The sequence below is a fragment of the Centroberyx gerrardi genome, chromosome 15 (genome assembly GCF_048128805.1).
Source record: "Centroberyx gerrardi isolate f3 chromosome 15, fCenGer3.hap1.cur.20231027, whole genome shotgun sequence".
NCBI lineage: Eukaryota > Metazoa > Chordata > Actinopteri > Beryciformes > Berycidae > Centroberyx > Centroberyx gerrardi.
This window is the reverse complement of record NC_136011.1, coordinates 13075502-13098383: the sequence shown is the minus strand read 5'-3', so window position 1 is coordinate 13098383 and position 22882 is coordinate 13075502. Positions and strand designations below refer to the sequence as shown.

Below are 22882 nucleotides of genomic sequence, written 5' to 3'. Positions count from 1 at the left end.
TTGATAGTGCCAGTTTGTGCTCTTTCGGGTAAATGGGAGAAACTCAAATAGTATAGGTAAAGTAATAATTTGTATTACAGCAAGCTACAGTAAAATAAATCAGTTTAATTGGAGTTGATGTAATAAATGTGTACAGTTGCAACCGGGAAGTCATAGCAGCAAGAGCCATACAATATTTCAGAGATTCACATATTTCATTGATTTTTGACAAGATTTTAGGGTTAGGTGATTTTTTTTGACAGGAAATATTAATATTTTGAGCATCAGCTGAATGAGTGTATGCACAGTATAAGAGTGAGTGAGTGATTAGAAGGGAAGAACTAAGTGTGGGACTGAAGGACAGATGGCAGAAATTATAGTTTTTTTTAACCTTTATTTATTCTGGCAAGTCAATTAAGAACACATTCTTATTTACAGTGATTGCTTGGAAAGAGGCAAACTACTGTACCTCTTGATGGGAATTGGTGGAAAGGGGAGAAAAAATACAGTAAATAAAGTACTAATAATAATGAGAAGAAGAAGAACAAGTAGAGGACGGAGAAGAAAAAGAAGGAAATAAAAATAACAGGATTAGTTTGCAGAGGGCAACAGAAAACACTGAAAACAATAGTGCAGTGACACCATTAAAAGCAATTAAAATGTGGCGAAAACATGGCAGCACCGATAGAGAAGTGTTAGTGTAGACATTAGTTAAATTGTAACTGTGCTAGAATAGTCATTTTGCTGAGAATCAGTTGCATGTGGGCCTGTAAATGTCTCTTGAAGGCAGAGAGAGAGATGCATTTATTATTCTATACACTTGCAGCACTTTTGTGAATTGATTGAAAGACCATATTAGTTCTGTCACCACCAGTGGCAATGTTTGTATTTCAGCTTTGGCAATTTGAACTTTTAACAGGCTGCACACATTCCAGGTAAATGTGTTATTTTCTATGGCTGGCCACGCAGGTTTATTATTCTAAGCATAGGCTCACAAAGCCACACACAGTTATACAGATATAGTTTGCAGAGAAGGAAAGGCCCATTTGCGGTGTGAATTCCGCAGTAAAAGTGCGATGTGAGCAGCTGAATACCTTTTTCAATATTGAACTACCTTGCAGCCCTTACTGTGGCAGCGCAGACGCCAGTGAGCTGTGAAGCCTACAGTTTTATGCAGTGGCAATACGTAAAGCTCCAGAGGACACCATCAGTGATGTTGTCCTCCGCTGATGGAGGATTATTTTTAATACACAGTCGCTGAGCAAAACAATTTCTTTCTGTAGCTCATGGATCCTAAACCTCGTGCCCTTAATGTCACACCTCTATTTAAAAGTTTGGGCATTTTGTTCTGCTACAGAATAATTTGAAAATGCAATTACATGGGACTTTTTGGTCTGCAGTTTACACAATTTGTTCTACTCTATCAATAAGAAAGGAAAACTCTTGAAAATGACTTGAAAGTATAGAGACATCATTTGCAAAAGTATACACCCACTGTTTTATTTTCACATCACAGCTAATGGGTTTTGGATAATATCTCCCAGAGAAAAGTGGTTTAACGTTGCCTTTTTGCAAACAGAGCTTATATCAGGTTCCCTCAGTACATCTTAAAAGCATACTTACTATCCCACATATAAAGAAGTAGCTATTTTGAATTACCAGTAAAAATTTGGACTGAAATGAGATTTTGATGATCATTATTCCTGTCTAGAGCATGGACAGGTTTTGCCCTCATACACACACCATTACACAAACATGTGAACTAATGGGCACACAACGTTTTAGGGCATGGTAAACTAAAACTAAGGGTTACTGAACTGTGTGCAGACAGTAAAGCCCCTTTTCTTTTCTCTGCCATGACTTGTAAGAGACTCCTTAACCTCCTTGTGTGTGTTTTTCTGCAGGGGTGTGAAGATGAAAGCAGTAATAGTTGTGCATGGCGGGGCATGGGCCATCCCAGATGAAATATCCAAGGCCTCTGTTGATGGAGTGAAGGCTGCAGCGTGCGAGGGCTTTTCGGTGCTGAAGAGAGGAGGAAGTGCGCTGGATGCTGTTGAGGCGGCTGTGAGGGCGATGGAGGATAACGCTGTGTTTGATGCAGGTATCGGCATAAACAGTGCAGAATTATTCTCCCCGTTATTTAGAGGCCCTTTGGATGCTATTTCAGCAACGCATTGAAGGTTAAACAATACACTTAACCCTTGTGATGTCTTCATATGTATGCTCCCCTTGTCCTCATGTCAAAAATGACCCGCTCTCACTGTCCCTCCTAGTATAAAGCCTCTTCATTTAATTTTTAATCATTTTTAACCAAAAATCTATTTTGCATGAAACAACCTGTCACATATCAACAACTTGGGGAATAACTGTGTTTTCTTACCTCACAGTCCAGGTATTCTGTATTTATTCAGCGTATACCACTGTACACTGCTCTCCGGTTTTACTGTAAAATATACGTGACAAATATACGTATGATACATCATAAGTGGACTAGTACTGAAGCACCTTTATAACATTATGACCCCACACCTGACTCTATTCTTGCAAGAAAAAGAGTGCTTCATAGTTACTACAAATCATTTATACATTTTTTATAAAATTTTAATTAGTCTGTAATTGATTTAATAACTTTAATGACCCGAAGACAATCTTTGTACCCTGATGGTTTACAGCTTTTATAAAAATATAATGAAGGTAAATGTTTCACTTTTTCTAATTGTAAGATCACTCCAGGAGAAGTCATCAAATTTCATGCAGAAAAAAATTAATTTAGGAAGTTTGTTAAACTCAGAAACGTTTTTGACCTGAGGACAACACAAAGGTTAATAACCTGCTATTAAACTGTATTTCTGTTGCACCTTTGGAAATGTAACTACAAGAAATTAAGTACTTTACATTAAAAGGAAGGAAAAAATCATCATGACATGACATGACATGACATGACATAATATAACATCATAACAATAAGGGGCAGACTGAGGAGACTGGAGGGGTCGAGGTGCTGAGTCCAGTTTTGGTGAAATGGTTATCATCAAAAAACACTGGTGTCTGTGGCTCAGGGAGGCAGTGCAGAGGTATCCCTAAATGTCCGGCTATCTGTTGCTAGGCAGCAGGGTAAGTGATGGAGCAAGAAGTGGCAGGACCAGGTGCACTGTATTATATGGTATATACCCCCTAAGCCAGTGATTCTCAGGGGGTCGCAAGATGAATTATGGGATAGGACAAATTTATTATCATGTCTTTTTTCAGATTTTTCTCAAATTTTTTGCTTTTTTGTCTTCTGAAATACTGAATAGTTTTAAGCCTCTAGGCCTGCTCTGATAAATCAAATGAAATAATGTGAAATGGGAAAATCATGCTGTGGTTGAACCACTCTATATGCAGCCTGTGACGGGGGTCGTGAGTAGGCATCACTTTGTTTTAAGGGGTCACGAGCCAAAAAGGTTGACAACCGCTGCCCTAAGCAACATCTAAATTATTTTCCCAGACAAACTGTAGGCGATGCCATCTTTTGCCAGACAGATAATAGGATCAATGGGATCATAACCCTGGATGGGATGCTTATATGGCAAGCAAAATTTCTATCAGGTACAGAGAACTTGTACACCCAGGGTGTATCGGTATCATTCTTATTGTGCTCTGTCTGTTGCTGCTTTGTCACCACCCTGTGGACTGATGAGGATGTGGCAGGCAGCAAAAATGAAGGTCTGGAAATTGATCAACAGTACACTAATTACTTCCACCATCAAAGCTGGAAGGAGGTTATGTTTTCACCCTTCTGTCTGTTTGTTACCAAGATATCTCAAAAACTAATGAACGGATTTGGCTGAACATTGGTGGACAGACAGCCCTATTGGCCCAAGCATCAGTTGATTAGACAATTGTGTTTGTTTAGCCATAACAATTATGCTGCATTCATGTGCTGGTGGGAAAGTCTGACATCCGGGACTTCCAAGTCAGCTTCTAAACAGCATTGCAATCATGTGCTATTTTCCCAGAAGATCAAATCCAGAAGACAAACGATAAAAAAACATAAACCGTTACAGAGGCTGTAGCTGTGCAAGTTGTAGAATTGTTTAGCGTTGTTGGAGGTTTGTGGTCGACCAAGTGCCTTCTAGGTTACAATGGTAGTTACACTTTGTCTGTACTTCTGGCTGTGCATTTAAAGACCATCTCTGACAAGATCAGAATCAAGCATTTGCCAGCGCTGTTGTTTAAACCGGCAGAATGCAGCTCACACTATAGTGCTGGTCGTTGTTCTTACAATGCATTACAGTTGATAAATGTGATATCTAATTGCAGGTCATGGAGCAGTGCTAAACTCTGATGGAGAGGTGGAGCTGGATGCCATAATCATGGACGGAGGGACACTCGCCAGTGGAGCTGTGTCTTCAGTCAAGAACATTGCCAACCCTGTGTCACTTGCCCGGGCAGTGATGGAAAAGGTGCTTTTTGTCTTAAGTAGCCACTGTGAAAAAAGGCCCAGAATCAGTAGAATCAACTGTCTCAATGTAGTTACCAATTAGTTGACTGATATTGAGAGACATATTATATGTATTGTCCCTTCAGATTATTAAGCGCTCCCTCTGCTGGCTGACTTTTGAAAGTCAGCTCTGGCAGTTAGCCATGTATCAGATTTGGAGTAATACAGCAACAGTATTCAGAGCCGTTACCTTACCTACTTCAAACCTACTGCTGAGGCTTTTAACAAGTATCTAATACATTCAGCACAAATCCACCCCGACACTGTCATTTTGGTTATTGAAATATGGAACATAGTGAAACCAATGTAAATACATTGGCACGGCAGAGTTTTATGGTGGAGGCCAATGGAGGAATGAATTGTACCGCTCATTTAATCTTCTCTGTTTTCAACTATCCCACTTTTAGTTAATTTAACACAATAAGCACAGTGAGTTTTAGGAGAGAGAATAAACAAATCTGCTTTAAAAGAAGCAAAATATGTTGGACCATCAGCTTTTACCAGTTGACATGGAAAACCGACAGTAAAACAAGACCATGAGCAGTGTGAATCCTCCTGTCACTCAGCCGTATGCTGAAACAGTTACTCTTGAACACAGGGCTGCTGTCACTGATGTATCTAAAAATATTTGATTGCTAAAGATAAATGTATTAGCGAGTGTTTGAGATATGTTATTATAAAATGTACAACACGCTGTAGACCTGTTAAAATATCATGTGTACCACGCTTTACTAAATAGCATTACACACATTTTGAGAAGCAGAGTTAGCTCTCTTAATCTTTTATTTCCTGGGCTGTTGAACTCCTTCACTCAGTTCACATTTGCATATGTGGATTCACGCTCAAATGGGACTCAAACTTCATCAATGATATTTCATTTAAATTCATAAACTCATGGTATGGTATTGCCCATTAATCAGAGTATTATCCAACATATTTTTTGCCCATAGAAATGCTTAAATGTTTTCAGAATGTTTTCTTTTTTCCTATTTGATCTTTTCCTTACATTTGCTGCCGTGGGACAAACTCAGACTGACCACATCATGTTGACAGGCAGAGGTGCAAACTTGTTTGCAGAGAGGATTGGCATGGTTACAGTCCCCACTGATACACTGGTGACTGAGTATGAGAGAAAAGAATGGGAGAAGCACAAGAAGTATGTCACCGGAGTAATGGAGCTTTTCAATTCTCAGTGGTTTGTACAGCATCTACATTATTGTGTTTGACTTTCCTGTGACCCCTTCTTGCCTGGGATTAAGTTTCCTGATAAATCTTTTGGCAACATCATTTCAGCCTGAATAGACTAATGTGAAACTACTCTGAAATCATATTAGTGTACATGCTGGAGCCTGTTTGGCAATCAGTGCAGAGAAATTTAATGCATATTGAAAAAAAGTTAGCAAAAAAATGTTGACACAGCAAGAGAAGCAAACTGTGAGAGACATTAAACATATGGCTGTTTTCACATAGTCCTCTTCAGACTAAACAAACTTCATCAGATCAGATCAGAATGGCCATTATATCAACTTTCATCAAATGTGACTACTGCCAGTTAATGGACTACTCTTTCTGAACCAGCCACTGTATTTTGGCCCAACTTAGAAAAATGTTTTCAATAAATGAACTCCAGTTATTGATCTGTAGAATGGAGAAATCTTTATTATCCCCGAGGGGCAGCCAGTCTTGCAGCCAGCAGATAAAAAGCATACATAATAACATGCAAACATATAAAAGGAGAGCTGGGAGCTGCTCTGTGATGCCATTATGTAGGCTAATGGGAACTGAAGGGTCTTGCCAGCTACAGTGGCGATAAAATTAATCCACTGGTGGTGATAAGTGACAGTTGTACAGTACAGCTTTCATCCCTGTCTGACCCTGCTTTTCACTGATGATGTCCTGCAATGTAGAAGCTCCTCGCTCTCAATACAGAGCTCTCAGCATTGTTATTCTGTTCCTTTGTTTAAAGCTGATATGCAAAGACACATTGCCTAGACAAAGTGACAAGCCATATTCTGCAGCTTTGCAGTAGAGAGGGCTAGTTAACCCGTGTGTGCATACCAAATATAACGGATAAGTAGCTGTACATTGCTTTATTTTCTTTTACAAGTTGAAATGTGTCTGGTTTTGTTGATAATTTGACCTTTTCTCATTCTAGGGGCCATGATACTGTTGGGGCGGTTGCTGTGGACTGTTCTGGTAATGTTGCATGTGCAACATCAACTGGAGGGATAAGAAACAAAATGGTTGGCAGAGTAGGCGATTCTCCGATCATTGGTATGACTATTAATTTCCTTTTTCCTACTTTATATATATTTATTTATAGATATTTGTTAGACTGTCGGTAAAACTATCTCTCAACTAGGTATCAACTCATAAAACTGAGGAAGTAGCATCAACTACAAAGTTTCAAATTATTCTCTCATGTCTTTGAAAATGAGATCGAAAAGGTCAATCATAATGATTTATGGTATCAGTGACAGTTTCCTTTTCGGCTCCAGTCAGCATTGTTCCTCACAAGATGACTGGTTTTAATAGCAGTGCCAGCCCTGACTGTATGGGTTCCCAGGCAGAATTATGGTTTCTCCAAGATGGACACATGATGTCTGTGCTCTCTGTCTTGGCTTAGCACACATCCAGCAAGCTGTGGCTAACCCTTTTTGTTTCCGCTGCCTCTACATGAGAAAGACAGCTTGGGAACTATCTGGATTATTGCTTTGCAAGCAACAGCCTCAGATGTTTGAGCATGGCGAAGCACTAGCAGTTAGTGCCTCCTAGGGGAACCAGATGGATGAACTATTCCTCTTTTCAGAATACAGGCCCTCTGGATAAACCCTTTGTCATGTAAAGTGTAGCTCATTGCTTTGCTTCACCGTGACAGATGAGTCCCATTCCGATTTGGTGGAGAAATCAGGCATACCCCATACATGAAGGTTAGAATCGTTCCATTTCCAGGGTTGAGGTTTGATATCCTTGACAACAGGTTTCAACCGGCCCAGGTCAATGAAGTCTTGGATACTTCTGTCAGTGAGAGCTCAACTTTCATTTTTATGCTATGCCACCAAGCTGCGAACCTTCTCAGAGTAATGTTCTGCTGCTGTGCTTGCCCAACAGTGGACACGGTCTCCAGGGTTTATTACCCCCAAACCATCCAGAACAGTCCACTCCTGTTAGGAGACTTGGCCGGCGAACCGAAACATATCCGTAAAGTGATACTGAAAATTCCTTTGGCTCAGTTTGTGGACTGAAGGAATAGAGCATGAGGGACTAGCACCATGAATGCTATGCTAACACGCCATTTAGTTCCATGTGACCAACATGATAGCTAGCAACAAGCTGATGCTACCCAGGAAACAGTGGGCAAAGCCTCACAAATCACATATTGGCCCAACATATGTGATTATAGAGAATTTAACAGTTCATCTGTCAAAGACACAAAACCCTCTCCTATTTGATATGCCTCTCCCTTCCTTCAGGGAAAGGGGCTTATATGATTATACCAACTATTTTTTGTGACAGTGGAATTTAAAGCTGCTCTTTGCAAGATTTTCATGCAAAAATACAAAATCACAAAGTGGGGCTGCAATAGAGAAGAGCGTCCTGGGTATGGACACTGGCAGGAAATCTTCTCAGCGCCCAGTAATTGATGAATCAAGTCCTGAAAAGTGAAATACAGAACTGTCTCTTAAACGGCAGCGAGTGAGCTCTCCATCCAGAAAGCTGGGCTTGCCAACGTTAGATCCTCACAGATCGGCTGGCTTGGTAAACATGAACATGCTGTGTGCAGTTTACTAACGTCATGTTATTATTTTTGTCAATGTGTGAAATTACCTAGTGCAGCTTTAACTGAATGGCTCTATTAGAAAACCAGTTGATTTAAGCTGCTCTTTCATTGTGTCTCTCTTGTAAACAAGGCTCTGGAGGATATGCAGACAACCTTAGTGGTGCAGTGTCTTGTACCGGCCATGGAGAGTCCATCCTTAAAGTCACCTTGGCCAGACTCGTTCTTTCACACGTTGAGCAAGGTTAAGTATCACACTTACTAAATTGCTTCTGTAAATATGACTTCCTATGTTTGGTTGTTTTTCAAACTCTCTAAAACGGCCCACATTGTTGCAGCCGTGTCACAACATTATTTGGTCTTAATGTGGGACCATTTGATTCTGGTTTTGGGAACATTGTCAAGACACTGAAAACACACACTGTGTGTATTTCTTAGACGTTAATAACAACAGTGGCTTATCACAGAGATCTTTTGTCTGGCAATGTTCAATTAATGCAAGTACTGTTAATATCTGACAGAGTGGTTGCCAAACATTTTAATTGTTAAGCAATAGCAGGTATGATTGAACAGACTATGGCTGCAGTTGTCTAATAATGAGTTATTGTGGATGGATCAGCAGAACTACTATTTGATAGACCGTCCTCTGGTAATGAAAGACGGTACAGGGCAAAGTTTACTCTGTATGAGTGGGTTTTGTTTATATCACAAATACAGCTCATATCAGTCTACTGTTACTTTGATTTAAATAACTTGTGCAGTTATACAGTTTGGCCTTTAGTGGAACAGTTTTGAAGTATGCCTGTGGATAAACGTATACAGTATATTGTGTTTTTTGTGTTGTGGTACAAAGTGACCAGACATCCCTAAATGCATTTTGTTAGGTAATTGTTTTCTGTACGACTTGTTTTCCCCTCAGGTAAAGAGGTAGCAGATGCTGTGGACTTGTCTCTGCGCTACATGGGGGATCGTGTCCATGGTGCAGGAGGTGCCATTGCAGTTTCTCCATCAGGGGAGTGGGCAGCCAAATTCACCACAGAGCGAATGGCTTGGGCAGCAGTGGAACATGAAGTTTTGTGGTATGGATTAGACCCAAATGAAAAATTTAAAGAGCAGTTATCCCAATAACATTTTTACCAGACTTTTTTTCTTTTTTATTCTAATTTTAAACCATTTTAAAGGGGAATATCACGTATCCACTTTGGAGCACTCTGACTGTATTAGTAGACATTTGCTACTGTCTTCTGTAGCCGAAAACAAACGAAGAGTTTTCCTGCTTCTTAATCTGTGATGTCAAAACCATAAAAAATGTCAAATAAAATGAATTGCAAAAGATGGAAAAGGAGACTATTACAGTATCCACAATTATTTTCCAAGAGCACGGGTACATTTTGTGGATTGTAACTGGTAGTGCTAATGTAATGTCAAATGTCAAATGTGTATTCAGACAAACAAGTCTCAAGATCTCTGTCACTGGAGCAACTAGTCTATACATCAGATTAGTCTATTTCAGCCTCTGAATTGTATATGTAAAGCTGTTGCTGTTTCATACTGTATATCTATATAATTATGTTTTATTTGATCTGTGTGGTAATTTATTCCCACCAATTTGTGCTATTAAAGTAAATTGCCAGTTCAGTAGCATAATGAATCACTTCCTACAGCAGTGGCTCTCAGGATCCAGAGCTCTGCTGGTTTTCATTCATGCCATAAAATCAGGGACTGATTTACACCTGGGATGCCAGGAAAATGCAATTAACTAGCTGGTAGGATAGAAAATCAGCAGTACTCTGGGTCCTGAGGACCAGGATTGAGAACCACTGTCCTACTGAGTGTTGCTCCCATTATTTCTTTTTTTTTTTGGTTTATTTGATCAGATGGCATTGTCTTAGACAAGCTCCTAACCTTTAAATAAAATATCGGTATCTAAGAGGACCGCACAGATCGAAGTACTTTTGCTTTCCTTGCACAATAGCTCTTTTTCATTAACACTGCATAAAAAATCAAGTACATAAACACTTGTCAGTAAATATAGAATGTTCATAATAGAAAGCCAGAGGATTTTTCCTGGGAAAAACCTACCAGACACCGGGTGTTTAAAACAGCAAGTGTAAAAGCTTTCATGAAGTGGGCACAGAACTGTCTGGTAGGCTATTGATATCTCCTCCTCTTCTACGATGGATTTCTCCCTGTACTGAATATCGGTGCGAAATGGTGAGTCTATAAAGAAGCTCTTGCTGTTTGATTAAGAGGGGATGACACCAAAATGTACTGCTGATGTCTTACACAGTTGAATTTTTTTCTCCTATTAAACCCAATTATAGCTGTGCTGGATCTTGACATGGTGTCTCATCATATGATCAGTTACCTCCAGGAATCACAAAAATACACCACCAAGCAACAGAATGGACCCAGAAATGAGGTGCATTTTAGGGTGGATTTTCCCTTTATGTCAGTCCTCTCATTTGGTAGCAGGTGCATTTAGCACATCCATGGTGCACTGATGGAGTTAGATACTGAGGGATTTGGTGTTGGAGTTGGGGATTTGACAATTTCTTACAGCCCCAATAAAGGGAAAAACAAGATTTTTTCTTAAAGACACATTAAATAAGCTATTTATAACATCTTTGTGAAAAAATGTACATTGAAGAAACAAAATTACAGGTCAATAATAAATTAGGTTAATAAAAAAGGATAAAACGGGCCTAATTGCGCATTCAAGTGCTGTGAGTTTATTGGACCACTTTCCCACCAGAAAGCACTATTAAGTTAGGGAAATCGTAATTCTACATGTAACACGAATTGGCCGAGCTGTGATGTAGCTGCCTTGGCCATCATGGCTGACAGCAACTTCTGCCAGTCTCCGTCTGTTGACAATTTTGATCGAAATTATCCTATAAGCTTTCTACAAAAAAAGGCCTAAATTAATTTTACACAAGCTGCACCATGCTCATGGAGAAAAGGTATACTGTTTTTGCCAAGTTGAATATCTTGATTGCGTTATAACGAAATACATTTTTAATCTAGGATACCCACCCCTGAACTCTGTAGTTTTCTAAAGCCGAAAGAATGAAAAACATACATTTTAGATACTGTACTCTGTCACTGTAGCCACTACCTGTAAACATGACCCACGTGACAGCTATCGCTGGTCGTCAAGGGCTTTGCAGCAGCAGGACGAATGACGGCTGAGTTAGAGGAAGTTACTGGGACCTGGGGACAGTTGTGCTATGTAGTCTCACACACGTTCAATGAAACATTGCAAAAAAAGATAGGTAAGAGTCATATATTTATTAAAGCACATATTTCACAATATCAGAACTGGGAACGTTAAAAATGATGCAAGGGGGCGTGCTCAGCTAACGTTAGCTAGCTGCTAACGTTAGTTAGGCTACAAACAAACTTGGTAGGCCTATGCTAACGCTGTCTAGCTAGCTTGTCTCCCAGATTTGGCATGGTTGGCATCGATCTATCTAGCATTGTATGTACTTATCTGGTGCAGAATATTTTACTTTAACTGGCAAACGCGTTTATTGATACAAGGACTGTTGTATAGCAGTTACGTTAACGTATGAAGTTACGCATAGGGTTACCTTCAATGGTAACTTCCATCCACTGATCGCGTTCCTTAATCGCTAATTGTTGTTAGCCTTCAAGTAGCAGGCTAACCAGCAAACTCCTCACCAGCGGAACCTGGTCACAGATGGGTACTATTCCATAGGGGCATTACATACGGTAGTGTTAAGACAACCTGTCAAGAGAACTGTATTGGTCTGCTAACTAACAGATTTAGGTGTATTTGTGTGTCTGTAGTTGTGTTTATTCAACTCTGGCCCGCTCCAGCTGGTGGGCTTGGTTGCCCAACTACTGACCCATTCAACACCGTTAGCTGACCTCTCGGAAGCTTCTCCAAGTTGGTCATAAAAACACTTCAGTGACACTGTCATGTACGTACAGCAAGCTAATTTGTTGTTCATGATTTTCTGCTATGTTGATAGTGATGACCGAAATTGCAAAAACCATGATGCTAACGAGTAGAATGAATAGTAAGCCAGCTAACGCGACCATGTATGCCAGAAACGAACTTTTGCTATCTATCACGTTAGGCTAACTGACTTTAGCTAATGTAAGCAAAAAGATATGTCACACACATCAACACTTAACCTAAGCTGTATTTATTATTTAAATTTTGTTTATAGCTAAATCGAGAAGTGTTCGCAAACGGCACTTTGGCCATAAATAAGTTACAAGTGAATATCTGCTCAGATCCTCACTTTTCAGAGCCTAAGCTAGCTTGCTTGGACAAGAGCTTAAGCTAACCCAAGTATTAACGTCATTATCTTAGCAGCGGTCGCTCACAAGTCAGATGGATGCTGTGCTGTCGGGATGAGACACAACTGTCACTCAAGTTATCACCTTATTTAACAGTGGGGCATGATGGAGTTATCTAGAAGCGTAAGTTCTTCAGAGTAAGAAAAAGCTAACGTTAGTCAACACTTGATTTACTGAAAATGCATGTGGTTGAATTGTACTTGATCAAAATGGGTTGTTTGGAGCCTTATGTTTTTTTAGTTTTTTTTTTATAGTAACGTTTCCACTCTTGTTTTGCTGCAGGCAGAGAAGAAGGCAGCAGCATTCATGGATATTGTGGACACTTTTAATCACTTAATTCCCAGTGACCAGTTGGATGACTCCCTATTAATAGGTCAGAATTTGGAATGTGAAGCCAGTAATGAGTTTGGATCAGGCCTCCAGCTGGAAGATTCGCTGAAGAACATGCTCAGTGACAAAGATCCCATGTTTGGATCTGCAAGCTCTCAGTTCAATCTCTTGGACAATGACGACTCCAATTTTCAGATTGCTGGTTCGACAGGTATGTGCAAAGAGAGAGGCTATGTCCGAAAACTACACTCACAAAGCATTATCCTTCTAAATTCAACATTATCTAATGTTTGCTAACCACGGCACACAGTATTCAGATTCTGACAATCCAACATGCCATCTTTGATCCATACAGAAGCCTGAATGTCCGAACAGGTCCAAAGTGTCATGTTGTTATAAATGACTAGTTAATTTTACCATCAAATTGCGAAGCATTGTAGGCAGCTTTTAATGCTATTTTTGCATTGAATCTTCCATTTTGCCTTATGTATCTCACTCGGATGCTGAAGTATGCATATCATACCGACATTTTAAGTATACTTAAACTTTTATCATGCATCATATTAGCACAGTGCACAACCCTATATGGGAAGACATTAGGACCCTTGGCCAATCATAGGGAATCCCCAATTTCTTTGAGAGATTTTGTTCCTGTTATACCTGATTCTTAACATTTGGGTGTTCAGAAGCTATTCCCTGTCAGTGATGTAAATGGCCAATACTACAGGTAAAACTAACACCTGAATGCGATGAGAATACATAAATGGACCAGCTCAAGTTACCTAAATCTTCATCTTCATTCCAAATAACCATTGAGTTGGTGCAAGTCCAAATCATCTTGGGGCATTCATTTAAAATGGGCAGGTGTTCATTTTGCTGGGTAGCTACTTCACTTGTTATTTGAATACAAATGAAAATGCAGGTGTATTTTATTTTCCTTCAACTAGTTAGTCTGTTAACTGTCACAACATTCAAACAGTGTATGTGTTATTTGAGAGTGTTAGAGATTAAAATCACAACACTAGTTTTTTATTTTATTTTTTGGAATACTGACAAAAGAGGTAGGACAGTAGTTGATCAGCTTTGTGACGCCACATACCTTGACTGATACCGTTTTAGATGATTGGTAGATGATTTGCCCCTTATATAATTAAACATGAAAATAAACTACAGTTATTTGTTTTTGTTGTTGCAGGTCTCGATGTCGGTTCAACATCCACTGGAGCCGGTGGTGCTGCTGGTGAGGCGACGGGTGCAGAGACTGCACAAGTAAAGCGACCTGTCGGCAGACCGAAGAGAAAACCACGCAGTTTAGAATATGGTAAGCAGGTTATCATTCAGATTGTCACTTCCACCATATGACATCTCTAGTTTGGAGGCGGGGTGATGTTTTTTTTCACGTTTCTTCTTCTTGATAAAACAGAACAAAGTGGTGGACAAGGACCTGCTAACGTATCCACCAACACAAAGCCCAGAGGAAGACCAGGAAGGAAACCAGCCAATAGACAACTGAAGTCATTTCTGATTGAGAAAGGAGTTGGAGGCTCCCAGCTGAAGAAAGAATTATCCCTGGGAGGGCGTATTAATATTCGTGATCTTGATGTTGGATTATGGCTAAATCCTGTTGTTGTATTGAGGCGGTTGACGGTCACAGTTGGAGGATTCAGGATTGAGCTGCTTCCAGGGCCCTCTTACACAGAAAACACAGATACAGGCCAGTCGGTATGCTTTGAAGATGGTGTTTCATATGGCGGGGACAGTGAATGTGCCATGTTGCAGGATGACGCGGGCGGTGCACAGAATCCCGTGCCAGAGAACGTGAGAGACTTGGGTGTAACTGAGAAGCGCTGTGCTGAAGATGCACCCCTTGGGCTGGGCCCGTATGTGAATCCAAATGATGTGCAGGCTGCCAACGGGACACTCGTGGGGAGCGCCTCTTTGGCAGAGACCAAACTTGACAATCAGAGTGTTTCTGGAAAGCACAAGCCTGTCAGTAAAGGAAAAGATGTCATCAAACAGCCACAAAACATTCAGAACAACAAAACTACTTCAAGTAATAAGACGGATAGTAAGGAAAAGCAAGAAATTCTGGCCAAAAAACTGCTCAAGTCTAAACAAGGACTGACTTCTGTCAAGAATAAGGACTTGGTTTCATGTAAACCGAGCAGCGCGATTAGGGATCCTAAAGTATCCCAAAACATGCCTTCAAAACTCATCCAAAGAGGAGACATGCACAATATGAAATCTCTAAAAGAAAAGAAAGGCATTACGTCTTTGAAAAGGCATGGAGAAAATGCCCAAACTGAGCACGCCACTAAAGTGCAAAGGACCCAGGACACAGGACCTATTTCAGTGAAGCCAAAATTGCCAGGTGCATCCAGCTCTGTAGTGAAGAAGACCCTGTTATCTGACAACCGCCTTGGAGAGCAGCAGGGACCAACCAAACCTACTCATTCACACATTAGTCCCAAACCTGAGGGTGCTCACCTGACTCCTGGTCCTCCAGGCCATTCTTCAAAGACGCTTGAGGAAGGAGGGCAGGAGAAGCCTAAAGTGAAAAAGCCAGAAAAGATCCTTCAAAAACAGAAAAGTAAAAATGCAAGAAGCATCTCTGTGGATGAGCCACAGCTGTTCATCCCAGATAACGCCCCTGTTGTGAAAAAGGAAGCTGCCGAAGAGCAACCTGCCAACAGTGAGACTGTTTGGGATGGAAGCAATAACTGTGGTCTATGCAAGAAACACCACAACAACACGTGAGTCACACTTTGCATAAATGGAAAGGAGGAAAATATAAACATTCTAATCGAGGCAGATCGTTCACTATGAAGTAGTACAGTTGCAATCCTGACTTTATAATTGTCTTACATTTAACTTGACAGATCTCTAAAACTTAAGATTTAAGTACGGATAGTTGGACATTCACTCCGACTCAGAGCACAGAAATGAAATGTGTTAAATCACTGTCAGCTGCACATTTCAGTCAATGAGCCATTATGTTTACACAATTATAAAGGCTGCATGGAGGACTGATCTAAGGAGGACTCCATTATCGTGGAGTTGCAGCTAGCTTGCTGGAATGTTTATCCAGTTAGCTTGAGACCATTTCACTGCCATAAATTCAAATGCTCTGCTGGGTAGTGAACTCTGAATCCTCTGAGCAGGTGTTTGAATATATAAGCAAGCATGAATTTTAATATATCTCTGTTTACGACCTGTCTGGTTTGATGCGACGGTGCACGCTGGCACTCAAGAGTGCCACTTTGCAATCACACCTTTAATGATAACATGGCTTTGTCTAGGTTCATGGTTGGCTGTGGTCGCTGTGACGACTGGTTTCACGGGGACTGTGTTGGTCTGGACCTGACAAAAGTGCGTGAAATGGAGGAGGAGGACCAGATGTACGTTTGCTTGAAGTGCTGTGCCGAGGAAAGCACAAAGGTGGAGCCTGATGGGCAGAGTGCAGCCAAGCCAGAAGGGCAAGCCAAGCATGAGGTACAGGATAATAAGCTGCCTCCCAAGCCGAGGCAGGGACCCTCGCAGCCTCTCACGTCAGGGGGGGTCAGGCCAGCGAGAAAGGTAAGTGATATCACCATGCTCATGGCCTTGAAGATTATAGAGAAGAGGCTTGTTAATGCATTTAAGAAATGTAAATCTCTCATGTACACAGGTTGCTTTGTCATTTGTCCTCCAGCTAATTCATCCTCTGATATTAATCATAGCCAGTGTTACCACTACATAAGGGTTTGTTGTCCTTTTTGCTTTTACTTCATTGCCTGTACAGAAGGCCTGCACAAGGGTGTATGGTTACTACGGTGTACTCACAAGAATTTAGTACCTTTTCTCACTTGAAACTCACATCATGTTTTCTAAATAATAACTCAACTTGGATACATTGTTTTACTTGTTGGCAAGTCATAAATTTTGACGTGTTTTCTTCATTTTGATGATACGAGACTGCTATATTGATAATGTGGTTAATATATTCTTTGCTTCATTCCTAAAATAGGACTCTGATAGAAGGCAGTCGACGGAGGCCAAAGATGCAGCACAAAAAACAGGTATTTTGTGGGTTCGGTTCGATATATGATACTGGGTTCACGGCTCAATATCATGATATTTTCAGCGAAGTCGTATCAGTTGTCGTGTTGCCCTTTTCTTCCTTAGTGGAAACCCAAAATGCTGCCACAAAGCAGACTTAAAACTTGAAGCGCCCTCATTTTCAGTTTGGCCTGAGTCCACCTACTATGTTTACACAGTAGTGTTTTCAGCCGGGCTCAATGAAAGTGTGATGAAGCTAAAACTTGCTAGCCTTGCGCCCTCTACTGTTCAAACAGTGCAAAAGAGAAAAGACCATTCTGAATGGTTCGGTCTCTACAGCTGAAATTGCAAACATTTTTCTTCTCCACGATGCAGATGGTCAATTTTTTCAATCGCAAAATGTTGTCATTTTGTCTTGTATTTTGTAATCCTTTGGGTCACGGTTTCCCCCACCTGCTCAGTAGATACTGTCATTCTGTCCTCACAGGAGTTCAGCTGAAACAGGAGACAAAAAGTAAGAGTTCATCTTCAGCTTTAAAGAAACCTGTGTCTGTGGACGAAATCAGGAGGAGTGTGCGGGATTCGTTGAAGGAAATCCTTCTGCAACGGTAAGCACTCCGCATGAGTGAAATTGATTAAATGAGTTCTGTTATATCCTGACATTTATATTGCATTCAGAGCTATTGGTATTATTCAGCAAACTCCAAAAATAATTCCACAGCATGCCAAACATGTCTCACTTTTCACATTTAGGTTGAAGGAATCTGACTTGAAGGTCACACAGGAGAAAGCCTCTGACGTTGCCAAGAAGACGGAGAGAGAGCTTTTTCACTTATATAAAGACACTGACAACAAATACAAGAACAAATACAGAAGCTTAATGTTCAACCTCAAAGATACTAAAAATAATGTAAGTACATTGTTCAATGTTTGCATTTGAAATCAGATGCGATTCACATGGAATGTCTCTCATACTGTTGGATCTTATACTGGTGGATGGATTTTTTGCATAAAAGAACAAAGTTAAACTTCATTCTGTGCTTTTCTATTTAAATATTTTAGGTCCTATTTAAGAGAGTTCTCAAAGGGGAAATTTCTCCTAGTAATTTAATTCGAATGAGTCCTGAGGAACTGGCCTCTAAGGAATTGGCTGCTTGGCGACAAAGGGAGAATCGACATGTAAGTAATGCTCAAGTCTTGCGTTTCTCAATTTTATTTCAAAATGAGCAAAATTTGACACCCGATAGCTCAAAATGATTACTGCTTTGAAAGTAAAGCACAGTATTTACTATTATTGAAGCTGTTACCCATTTTAGGTGCTGCAAAAATTGAGGGTGGATTTATAGTAATTTGAAATGGAAACCTTTCAGTAATTGTCAAAAATGCAATAAATTCCCAATTTTACAGACAATTGAAATGATTGAAAAAGAGCAGAGAGAGGTAGAGAGGCGACCCATCACTAAGATCACCCATAAAGGAGAAATTGAAATCGAGAGCCAAGAACCAGTGAAAGCAACTGAGACCATCGAGGAGGAGGTAAGAGACAGTTCAAATGTTGCTCTGTATCATGTTTACACTTTAATTTGATGTATCCTTGAAAATTTTTATAATTTTTTTTTTTTCAGCTTGAGCCTGCTCCCAAAGTGACAGAAGACTCAGCAGAACTTCTGCCCCTGGAGAAGAAATCAGAGAGCGCCAAGACCGATAAAGATACTACCAGCCAGCACAAGTCTCACTTATTTGACCTACACTGCAAGATCTGCACAGGTAAACCTTAAAATGGACAAAAATCCTTCATCTTAATCATTAAGCTCTGTCTTTGGTGGCACATCTTTCTGCATATAATTTTTCACTATCAGTTATTGACATGTAGCATTATTATTTTAAAATTTTTCTAAGGTCGTATGGCTCCCCCTGTGGAAGAAGCACCAACCAAAGTGGTGAAAGTTGCCACTACTGTAGTAAGGAGGCAGTCAACCACCAAAATGGAAGAGACTAAGAGCACAACCCCACCTGTAAAGGACGACGACCTGCACCTCACTGTTTTAGAAGAGAGCTTCCGTAACGCTAAATCCTCAAGCTCTGAAGGAAGGTACGTACGCAGGCAGTAATTTGTGACGCTGTATGCGACTCTTGTGTGTGGATTATTTTTGTCTCCTTGCTTCATTGTGTCTACAACATGAACTTTTCTCAGGTCGGAGTATACGAGTGGAAGAGAGGAAGAGGCTGCTTTCCTTTCCAACCTTCAGTCACTGTGGAGAGGATTCATTAATATGCCTGCTGTAGCAAAGCTCGTGACAAAAGCATTTCCCGTCTCGGGCATTTTGGACAACTTGACTGAGGTAAAGTGCTCATATGTGAATATATTTAGAGTTTTAAAAGCTGTTACATGCAAAGTCTTACACATTCAGTACTCATGGTTTGTTTTTTATCACAGGATCTTCCAGACAGCATCCAGGTTGGCGGTAGGATTAGTCCACAGATAGTGTGGGATTACTTGGAGAAGATCCGTGCAACTGGGACAAAAGTGAGTTACCATATTGCTAGCTTTTGTTCTTAAATGGAATATCCAACTTCACATGTCACTTATTTGATTGCATGTGGTTAAATCAGTCTTTATGACCAAGAACAATTGAAGCTTGAATCCAGACAATTTAGATTCTAATTTGTAATGTCATCAAGACGCTTCTTGGAGCTACTCCATTAATCCATTACTCCATAATGAATTTAAAGCTGCCATGTTCAACATTAGAATGTTTACTCTTGCATCTAAATGAGCTTTATTTTATAGTAGTGTAGTGGCTGCAGTTGTGTTAGTGGTACTGTAAGTACCATTATTCCAATAGTCTAATGGATCTCAGTGAGAAAATGTATCAATATCACTGCATACTTTCACAAAAGGGTGTCTGTGGGTCCCTAAAAAGTTTTACAAGATCTTAAGTTGAATGATGCTGAAAATGGTCTTAAGTGTTGTCAATTTGTTTCAACATGTCTTAAATAATCCTAAATCTACCTGACAACGGCAATATGTAAATTGTGGCTGAATTTCTCCTTTAGCTTGTACGTAGATTGTCGATTTTATTGACACGTCCTTTTTGATGTTTTCTTACAGGAGGTGTGCCTGATTCGTTTCTCCCCTGAGACGGAGGAAGATGAGATCTCCTACACCCTGCTGCATGCCTACTTCAGCAGTCGTAAGCGTTTCGGGGTGGTTTCCAACAACCTGAAACAAGTGAAAGACATGTATCTCATCCCCCTGGGTGCCACTGAGAAAGTTCCACACCAGCTCGTTCCTTTTGATGGTCCAGGTAAGATGAACACTAAAGATGTATTTGCTCTTGGTTAAGTGCATACATACATTTCTGGTGTTTCAGACTCTTAACTTGACCTTGTGATTTGACAGGCTTGGAAAACAACCGTTCCAACCTTCTTCTTGGACTGATCATCCGCCAGAGACCTAAACGAGATTTTCTTCCCGTGGACGTGAACGAAACTGCGAGGATTATTCCTGAGAGCAAGCCCCTCACTGTTTCCACAAGTGATGCCCGCGTCACAGAGGATGATAAGTTTTACCTCTCCTCCCTGACTGCTCCTCATACAAAAGAGACGGACAAACCACTCAGCACTACCGAAGATGTTGATGAGCCAATTACGGAATCCTTTGAAGAAGCATCTGCATCAGAAGAGGGCAATAACCAGGAATCCAAAAAACCACTGCGCTTTCTTCCAGGCGTGCTAGTCGGCTGGGGTGGAGAGTTACCACCCCTGCCGGATTTTGGAGGTAAGCCTGCACCTGCAGCCGATGACCCCCAGAAGACCCAGCCGGCTCCAAAAGAAGATCAGGCAACCCCAGGAAACTCCACCAAAAGTCCCACAGCTGCCACGCCGCGAGACCGCTTTGTTATCAAGAAGAAGGAACCTAAACCTGTTAAAGCTGAACCAGAGCTATCCAGCCCGACTGATACATCCGTTGCTAACAACTTGTCAGGAAAGGAAGTTGCAGCGGTGACCCATTGTGCGTCAGTCTCTCTGAAAGATAAGCCTCCAGATGTATCAACTGAAGCGTTCTTGGCAAGCTTGTCAACAGCTAAAAGTGGGAACGAAGCTAGCAGCGCTGTCTCGGCAAACAAAGGAGACGTTGGCCTTTTGTCTGAAACTGAAAAAGGAAAGCCTGAAGGGAATTCCTTGTTGCACTCAAAATCCCAGGCTGCTTCAGATCATACAAACAGCTCAAAACCCCCTTTAAGTGGGATATTGAAAAAGTGTTCTGCATATTCCAGTGCGAGTGAAGATAAGAATACAGAAGTGGCAGATAAGGGTGAAGCCAGCCACCCGGCTCCTTTGAATCCGCAACCTGTTCCCGTGTTGAGCAGCACAAGAAACGACCCTATTCCACCATCTCACCACGGATATTCACATCTCTCTCAGGCAGAGCACAGACCCGGGGAAGAAATCCAAAGTAACCTTAGGTCATCCCATAGTGAAAGAGAAGATCCTGCCATGTCCCAGACTGGTCCTATGGTATCTCCGACTGTATACCTTCCTTCAGTTCAAGTACCACAAGCAGCGTCTTATGCGCCCGCTCTCACCGAAGCCTCTGAGTTCCAACATGACTCGGTAATGGCACCAGCTGTCCCAACATACAGCGGCGCCGCACCTTTCCCACTGCAGCAGCAACAGCCTCAGGTACCTGGTAGCTACGATTACCCTTCTGCCCCCCCTGCTAACACTTTTTCGACCCCGCACACCCAGGATCAGAATCACGCTACACCGTGGGCTCAGGACAGCGCCGTGGCCTCGCACGTGCCTCCTGGACTCGAGTCACAGTACCCCGACAGTTGCTCTGAACCATCCGGCCGACCTCCGTCCCTGGCCAAAGACTACAAGCGTCCGGAGGATCGATACAGCGACCCCTGGGAGAGGCCGCGACACACGGACGACAGAGACCACTACAGAGGGCACAGCGACTCGCATCACGGGAAAAAGAGCAGACACCACGACCGGGAGCGGGGGAAAAAGCACGAACGCGGCCACGAGGACAAGTACAGAGAAAGGAGTAGGCACCATGGACACTCAGAGGACCGCCACGGTGAGAGGAGGAAAGAGAGGCACCACAGCGACGACCACAGCAGCCGTCACAAGGACAGACACAGACATAGACGAGACTCTGATTATGAGAACGGAAGGAGAAGTTCAAAAGACAGTTACTCATGATTTTTTTTAATGAACCAGTCTGCAGCTGTTATTGTGCCATTTCCTTCCTAAATGTTCATTTTTGTTATTTACAGTACAGCCAAACTGAGAAATCAGTGGGATTACCAAGACATCCTTATATCTGCTCTTTTCAAACCAGTAAGAATTCAATGTTGGAACAAGATTTTCAATTTCAAAGTTTTTAACCTTTTACTCTATTGTATATAAATCTTTGTGTGTTGCATATTGAGCGGCTGCACTGACCACAAATGCTGTGTTTCTCAAGCAGTTAATGTTTTCAATTTCATAACAACATACAGCACAAATGTGGACTAGAAGGTGAAAGTTTTTTTTTTTTTAGTTGAGCTCAATCATTTGGCATGAATGTAACACGGCTGAAAACAGTTAACCGAGGAAAGAAATCTAAACAGCAGCTTCTCTTCCGTTTTTTTTTCCCAATTTCATTATTTTTTTAAATTGTTCAAAATATTTTATAAACTTACTTTCTATTGAACTGTCTGTACATTTTGGCTTGTCATGTACATTAGAAATCAAGTGTGCCTTTGCACTGTGTGTTTATGTACAGTTCGTAATAAAGCTAATCTTTTTTTATTGTTGATTATAATGACTTCTGATGTTCCTTTGGAAAAGTATTAAGAGGTCTCAAACATAAACAGTTAAGAATATAATTACTTTATAAATACTACACAAAACATCCTAGACTAGTCTGTAGTAGGACATTTACATAT

The 22882-nt window shown here is 41.0% G+C and overlaps 2 protein-coding genes across 2 annotated transcripts; both read left to right on the top strand.

Moving 5' to 3' along the window:
• Window positions 1-1893: 1893 nt before the first annotated feature.
• On the top strand, window positions 1894-9368 carry LOC139923001 (isoaspartyl peptidase/L-asparaginase). Its single transcript, XM_071913675.2, has 6 exons — window positions 1894-2080; window positions 4282-4424; window positions 5494-5657; window positions 6618-6736; window positions 8374-8484; window positions 9160-9368. Exons 1-6 carry the CDS (start codon window positions 1894-1896, stop codon window positions 9366-9368), a joined length of 933 nt encoding a protein of 310 aa, XP_071769776.1.
• A 3490-nt stretch (window positions 9369-12858) lies between these two features.
• Window positions 12859-22729, top strand: phf3 (PHD finger protein 3). The gene is made up of 15 exons (XM_071913152.2): window positions 12859-13113; window positions 14098-14223; window positions 14326-15655; window positions 16202-16478; window positions 16909-16960; window positions 17428-17548; window positions 17694-17850; window positions 18003-18119; window positions 18348-18476; window positions 18566-18707; window positions 18840-19032; window positions 19135-19282; window positions 19378-19467; window positions 20053-20248; window positions 20344-22729. Exons 1-15 carry the CDS (start codon window positions 12879-12881, stop codon window positions 22152-22154), a joined length of 5124 nt encoding a protein of 1707 aa, XP_071769253.2. The 5' UTR covers window positions 12859-12878; the 3' UTR covers window positions 22155-22729.
• Window positions 22730-22882: the final 153 nt, after the last annotated feature.

Coding starts and splice junctions, on each gene's coding strand:
- LOC139923001 (XM_071913675.2), top strand. CDS start 1,894: ATGAAAGCAGTAATAGTTGTGCATGGCGGGGCATGGGCCATCCCAGAT. Junction 4,425..5,493: donor CCCGGGCAGTGATGGAAAAG/GTGCTTTTTGTC, acceptor GGACAAACTCAG/ACTGACCACATCATGTTGAC. Junction 8,485..9,159: donor TCTTTCACACGTTGAGCAAG/GTTAAGTATCAC, acceptor TTTTCCCCTCAG/GTAAAGAGGTAGCAGATGCT.
- phf3 (XM_071913152.2), top strand. CDS start 12,879: ATGGATATTGTGGACACTTTTAATCACTTAATTCCCAGTGACCAGTTG. Junction 17,549..17,693: donor AAGGAAATCCTTCTGCAACG/GTAAGCACTCCG, acceptor TTTCACATTTAG/GTTGAAGGAATCTGACTTGA. Junction 18,120..18,347: donor GACAAAGGGAGAATCGACAT/GTAAGTAATGCT, acceptor CCAATTTTACAG/ACAATTGAAATGATTGAAAA.